Source organism: Garra rufa, chromosome 24 (genome assembly GCF_049309525.1).
Source record: "Garra rufa chromosome 24, GarRuf1.0, whole genome shotgun sequence".
NCBI classification, from domain to species: Eukaryota; Metazoa; Chordata; class Actinopteri; order Cypriniformes; family Cyprinidae; genus Garra; species Garra rufa.
The window spans coordinates 19,032,250-19,039,619 of record NC_133384.1 but is presented as its reverse complement, the minus strand read 5'-3'; the positions used below and the strand labels follow the sequence as shown (position 1 = coordinate 19,039,619).

Genomic DNA, 7,370 nt, shown 5'->3' with positions numbered 1-7,370 from the left:
TTTACTCCTTATTACCAAAACATTTAACCCCTTTAGACCTGAAATTTTTTCACTGAACAAAAACATTTTTACCCACTTGATATTTGCTCTTCTCCAACATATGAGTCTAAAAAAAGACTTTTATATGTCTTTTATATGTCTTTTAATTAGAAGTAAATGTTGTTACATTTTTTCTTCCCTTTTCACTTTTATTCAAAAACAAATTGCTAACAAATTGCTATATAACTTATAAGCAACATAACCACAGATATCTATGACTATATCTATAACCTCAACTACCACAAGGAAGTGAGTTTACTGGTCTGACGTGTTAAACCGCAGTTTATTAATATATATATTTTTACTCTTTTATTTATGCATTGTATTAATTTCGTTGTGTATTTATATCTAACCTATGTACATTAATGTTTATTAGTTATACTTTACTATATTATAAATACCGTCTCTCTCACTTCTGACTCTGCCTCACTGCGGCCGTTTTTACGTGCGTGACGTCATTTCCTTCCAACATGGCGCAGGCAGCAGGTCGCTGATGGAAAACTGAGGGATTTACCCCACCTTCTGGCTTTATTTATGTTTCTCTATTGAGGGCACCATCCGCCGGAGAAAAACTCAAACATACGGGAATATCTAAAAATCGCGGATCCAGCCTCCATTGGGACAGGTTCTCCTCGCCCCGTCGCAGCGCGTCATGTATGAAGGCAAAAAGACGAAAAACATGTTTTTAACCAGAGCTTTGGAAAAGATCTTGGCCGACAAGGAGGTGAAAAAGGCTCATCACTCGCAGCTGCGCAAAGCTTGTGAGGTGGCACTAGGTCAGTATGATTTCGATACGACGATCGTGCTGTTTTAGATGTTTAAGATCTGCATGTGTGGCTTTAAACCTACCGGTAATTAAACGGAGCTCCAGATCAGCTGCATGAATCCAGCAGCATTGCGGAAGTTATTCTCATTCTACCTGAAAAACGATTCGATCTAAACCTGTACCTGCTTCTTTAGCATGAAATGTCGATAATTATGCGTTCTGGGCTTTTATAAATCATATGTAGTGCACGTACGAATGAGGAAACAGGTAAAGGAAAGCAGGAACTGACAGGGCGAGTTTGTCCTCTTTGACAGGAGCCGCTTCATCACACGGGCTGTGCACAGAATAAACTATTCATGTTCAATTAACGTACAGAATCATTTTACACCCTTTAAAAGCGTTCAAAGTGATTGCTTTTGGTTCATTCGCCTGTCACCGACCATGTTTTTCCATCGTTAAATGTTAGACCCCACCTGTCATATTACAATAACAATGGCATTTAAATCTTACGTTACGTAATTAAGCGTTTTACACTAGAATACAGCTTCCCAAACAAACTGTCATGTCGTTTTAATTCGCGGAAATCTCTTTGCACTATTATCATTATCATTATTTCCCTCAGTAACAACAATGACTGGGCAAGATGGGGAGAAACGCAGGCGGGGTGCTTATTTGCATTGGGTTGTCGCAGAATTATTAATTGTCTTTAGATAAAACGAGTATATATGGCTACACTAATTAAACTTTATAAAAATGTCTAGAAACGATAGGCATTTATCGTGCCTTGCAGTCACAGGCTCCGTCGAATTGTTCATTCCAAACGGCTCCTTTAAACGATTCACCTGAACCGATTTAGAAAGCGTTGAAATCACTTTGCTGTACGCTTATTCTTTAAGCTTAATGGACAAACAGCTATATTTTGTGATTAATTATGTAAAATTAGTGCATAATTATTAGTGACTAGTCAAAACGAGTTAGTGAATCGACTCCCTAGAACACAGATCGAAAGAATCAAATGATTCAGACTAGTTTGCGATGGGCGTAACGGAAGTGTTGTGTGCAGGATAGAGGCTGTGCTAGTTTGTAAGGGCTTGTTTGGATAAGGTGAATGTCTCTACCTCGGTCATGCATTTCTCATTATCAGTGGTCAATAATGCATGCACGGTGGACGTTGAATTACAGTGCATTATTAAAGGGGAAAGAAAGCAATGGCTTCCAGTTCCAGTTCTAGCCTCTTGACTGAAATGAAATCACATGCACTGTGCATTGTGCATGCAGAGTTGTTGATTCAGCCTGATTTACTGCATTGCAAACATGTGATTTTTACACTAAAGGTACTGAAACATTGTGATTTTATTAGAAATTGAATACTTTGGTTGCTTTGAAATACATGGGAGCATCTTTCCTATATATTTAGGCTGTGATTCAATTCACGCACAAGAAGATATGAAGACATAAAGGACAGCCAGAGTCAAATAGTGTGATAGAAAGTTTAATCTATTTCATGCCGCTTGGCAAACATAGAGACAACTGTCAACCCTTTCTCTCTGTGCTGGTTAGTGAATAATTTAGATCATATCTAGTGAGCTGTGTTTTTTACACCACTAAAGTTCCCAGTGCAGGCCTTATCCTGGCAAATCTGCTCTCTGGCTACTTAAAAGATGAGACAGGCTTACTCTGATTACAAAGGACTGATGCAAAATTGTAAATGGACATGTGGATAATAAATGGAGTGGTTAAAGAATATTATTAGTTAACCGACTCGGTTCATTTGTTTATTTATGTTCATATCTCTTATGAAAAGGCATTTTCATAAGCCACAAATAGCCCAAAATACATTTGTATGGGTCAAAATATTTCTTTTATGCCAAAAATCATTAGGATGTTAAAGGAGTAGTTCACTTTCAGAACAAAAAGTTACAGATAATGTACTCACCCCCTTGTCATCCAAGATGTTCATGTCTTTCTTTCTTCAGTTGTAAATAAATGATGATTTTTGAGGAAAACATTTCAGGATTTCTCTCCATATAATGGACTTCTATGGTGCCCCTGAGTTTGAACTTCCAAAATGGAGTTTAAACGCAGCTTCAAAGGGCTCTAAATGATCCCAGCCAGAAGAAGGGTCTTGTCTAGCGAAACGATCGGTTATTTTCTAAAAACATTTACAATTTATATGCTTTTTAATCTCTACACAGAGCTAGACAAGACAAGCATTTAGGGTTAAAAAGTATATAAATTGTAATTTTTTTTAGAAAATAACCAATCGTTTTGCTAGATAAGACACTGCTTTCCTTGGCTGTGATCATTTAGAGCCCTTTAAAGCTTCATTTTGGAAGTTCAAACTCGGGGGCACCATAGAAGTCCATTATATGGAGAGAAATCCTGAAATGTTTTTCTCAAAAAGCATAATTTCCTTACGACTGAAGAAAGAAAGACATGAACATCTTGGATTTCAACCATAAATATATCAAAATGTACTTTTTGATTGGTAATATGCATTGCTAAGAAGTTTATTTGGACAGCTTTAAAGGTGATTTTCACATTATTTAGATTTTTTTTGCACCCTCAGATTCCAGATTTTCAAATAGTTGTATCTCGGCTAGACATGTGCCGGTATTCGGTAATGCAATAAATCGCGGTAATGAATATGCACGATATTGTTATCGTGGGCACTTCAAAATACCGTGAAAATAATAGATCAGAATTTATATTTATAGAACGCGCATTAGCTTATTTTCCGTCAACCGCTTAAACAAACACGGTGTATATGCTGCGCGAAACACGTGCGCACTCTGAATGTAAACAATCCCCACATGTAGAAGCACTGTGTGCATGCGGCGCAGTGTGCACTCTAGTCTAATGTAAACAGTCCTCACATGGAGAAGAAGCATGGCGGAAAGAGGAACACTGCCTTCTAAAAGCAGGGCTGCCAACTCTACGCATTCAGCGTGAGACTCACGCAATTTACACTTCTCACACACTCTCGCGCCACGCATCCATTTTCTCACACAGAGAAAAATCACGGAGCAAAGAGAACATGGAGACCGACATACTACTAGAACAGAGCAGGTTACTTTTGATATTAAAAAAATTCTCAGCTCTCAGTTTCTGTCCATTTTATTCCGAAATTCAGACAATAAATACCGTTTTGGTGCTTGTAAATGTGACGTGACCGATCGCTGTAGCGCTTCAGTTCAAGTAAACCGATCATCTGTTACTTTTTATTTAAAGATACAGCACAACTTACTGAAAGATATGCCTACATAATTTCGATCAGTGTTTTTCAACCACGGAAAGAGGTCAATAAAACTGCAGGTGAACAATTATGTCACAGAACGTTACATTTACCTTAGTTGACTAGAAAAAAATAGCTATAGAGAGGAGTATTTTGCTAAATATATGCACTATATTACATTTGTATTATATTTTTACTTGTCATAATTGTTATTATAATGAAAACCAAATTGTATTTAATTTAATTTGTTAATTTTTAACCTTTAATAATACCAGCTAACAGGGCTCTCTGTATGTTTACAGCATTATGTGAGATATATATTTTTTTTCTTGAGAAAAATTTATATGTAGGCTATCTACTGTAGCCTACCTAATTTTTATCCAAAGAGTCAATATTGAATCAAGATTGAAATCAAATCCCAAGAATTGAAATCATGAAAATTGTGTAAAATTCTGTTTAGTTACCAAATGTTTTGACAATCGCAATTACACCTATTGTAATGCAAGTTGTTTTTTTTAATGCAAGTTGTTCCCTCCCCCACCACTCCATCCATTTCTCCTGAGCAATTAAAATATTGTGATAATACCGTATACCGTGATAAAAGCTCAATCAATTAATCGCAGCATGAAAATTTGATACCGGCACATGCCTAATCTCGGCCAAATATTCATCCTATCCTAACAAACCATACATCAATGGAAATCTCAATTTCAAAAAATTGACCCTTGGTTTTGTGCTCCAGGGTCACATATATAGCTTTTCTACTAAACCGCACAGGATTTATGCTCAGTTTTTGCATATTTAGGGTCGCATTTGGCGTTTCGCTTTGATGTCCGAGTTATGACAGCATCTGTCAGTGAACTTTAGAGAAATCCTGTCGTAATTGTCGAGCTACAGTTCATTTGTCGCACCGGAGGAGGTCACGCTCCTCATTTGAAGCTGTGCACTCGGTTTCATGTGCAATTTTTAGCACTCCCTCACTTTCCATTGTGAATATATATTGAGAAAGTACGTTTACGTATATCTTGAAAAATAACTGATATTTCTGTTAAAAAAAAAAAGTCTAAGTGTTGCAGGAACGACTCTGAAAAAATGGGTCACTAAAAGGCTATGAGAGTAAGGTGTTTGAAATATTATTCTTTGCAAATATAGCACACATTCTGTTCTCATGCTGAGCGTTTTGAAGCATTTAATAGTCTGCTGTATGACGTTTCTTTGAAAGTAAATGTGTGCTTTGGGAAAATAAAAGATGGTTTAAAGGCATAGTTCACCAAAAAATGAAAATTGTCATCATTTGCTCACGATGTTCCTAACCTTTGACTTTCTTTCTTCTGTGGAAAGACAAAAGAAGATATTTTGAACAACGTTGTAACCAGTGTAACCAGACCATATTAGTTACCAACAGTTCTTCTATGATCCACAACAGTAAGGGATCATATCGTTTTAGAAGCACACGTGGGTGAGTAAAATGAAAATTCTGTCATTAATTACTCGCCCTCATGTCGATCCAAACCTGTAAGACCTTCATTCATATTTAGAACACAAATTAAGATCATTTTGATTAAATCCGAGAGCTTTCTGACCCTGCATAGACAGCAAAGGCCCTACCACAAAAAGTATTCTCGTAGCTTCATTAAATTACGGTTGAACCACTGATATCACATGGAATAATTTAACAATGTCCTTACAATATCTCTGTGCCTTGACCGTGGAAGGACCCTTGTTGTCTATGCAGGATCAGAAAGCTTTCAGATTTCGTCCCAAGTATCTTAATTTGTGTTCCGAAAATGAAGGTTTTATGGGTTTGGAATGACATGAGGGTGAGTAATTAAAGGAGTAGTTCACTTTCAGAACAAAAATCTACAGATAATGTACTCACCCCCTTGTCATCCAAGATGTTCATGTCTTTCTTTCTTCAGTCGTAAAGAAATGATGTTTTTTGAGGAAAACATTTCAGGATTTATCTCCTTATAATGGACTTCTATGGTGCCCCCGAGTTTGAACTTCCAAAATGCAGTTTCAATGCAGCTTCAAAGGGCTCTAAATGATCCCAGCCAAGGAAGAAGGGTCTTATCTAGCAAAACGATCGGTTATTTTCTCAAAACATTTCCAATTTATATACTTTTTAATCTGTACACACAGAGACAAGACAGCATTTGAGGTTAAAGAGTACATAAATTGTAATTTGTTTTAGAAAATAACCCATCGTTTTGCTAGATAAGACCCTTCTTTCCGCTGCTGTGATCGTTTAGAGCCATTTGAATCTACATTTTGGAAGTTCAAACTCGGGGGCACCATAGAAGTCCATTATATTGAGAGAAATCCTGAAATGCTTTCGTTTTGAAACTACTCCTTTAACTACTACTAATTTTCATTTTTGGGTGAACTGTCTCTTTAAATATCTGTTTTGAATGCCGAAGAACTCCTGAAACACATGGATGTTGATATTATCTGAATGTGAAGATGGATTTTCTTAATGACATCCTAGATGTAAGGAGAGTTTCTTGTCCCTTAAGCACAATAAGTGCTTGTGGAGCAGGTAAAACGAGTTCATAATTTTCTTTTTCAGGCAAGACTACTTCTGTTCAGGCTGAATAGACAGGACCCCAGGGCTGAGTCTGATCCTTTTTTTCTTTTTTCCTCCCCTAACCGCACATCGACCTTAACCAAACTGTTTAGCTATCAGGGAACCACTTGCAAATGCTCTAGCTTGTATTCAGGTCTTGAATATTTAGATGGATGTGGTGGCACAAACACGATGCTCCTGATTTTTTCAAGTCGCATTAAAGAGTTCATTAAAGCCTAATGGAGATGGTACCAAAACTCTTTAGCTCCTGACAAGGTCCAGATGAACAAATTGCCAAGCTCCAGTGCATATAAAATGTCTTGGCTTACTTTTTTTTTGTTGTTGCCAGGAACGTTGCATGGTTGTTGTTGTTAAATGGTTTAAATTGCAATGTGAGAGTTCTTGTTTTTTACTCTTGTTCTATGTTTTTATTTTATTGTCTTTTAAAAATGTAGCTGTTTGGGTCAGGGTTGTTATAGTATTTCTGCAATGTGGAAAACGTAGATGGAATCGCGGAATCTATTCATGAAAATGGAATTTGCTGTATAATGCGGAATGTCATGGAATTTGCCAAACTTTGGATGCAAAAAATCAAAAGTAGGTCAGTACACAAATCAAAACATGATATGGACTAGTGTCTGTGAATTTTAAGCTGAAAAAATACTATTTAAATGTTTTTTGAATCCTGCATGTTTTGTGTGTCTCTGTGGTAATGAATGGTGCAGACTCACGGTTTCATACAGTTGACGTCAAAAGTTTTTGAA

General features: G+C 36.8%; 1 protein-coding gene across 3 annotated transcripts in view; it reads left to right on the top strand.

The window, feature by feature from the left end:
• Window positions 1–521: 521 nt before the first annotated feature.
• Window positions 522–7,370, top strand: part of arfgef1 (ADP-ribosylation factor guanine nucleotide-exchange factor 1 (brefeldin A-inhibited)) — a 110,956-nt gene continuing 104,107 nt past the window's right edge. For all 3 annotated transcript variants that reach the window (XM_073830425.1, XM_073830424.1, XM_073830423.1), the window contains exon 1: window positions 522–815. In XM_073830425.1, coding sequence (XP_073686526.1) covers window positions 692–815 — 124 coding nt within the window. In that variant the 5' untranslated portion in view covers window positions 522–691. The remainder of the gene's footprint in view (window positions 816–7,370) is intronic.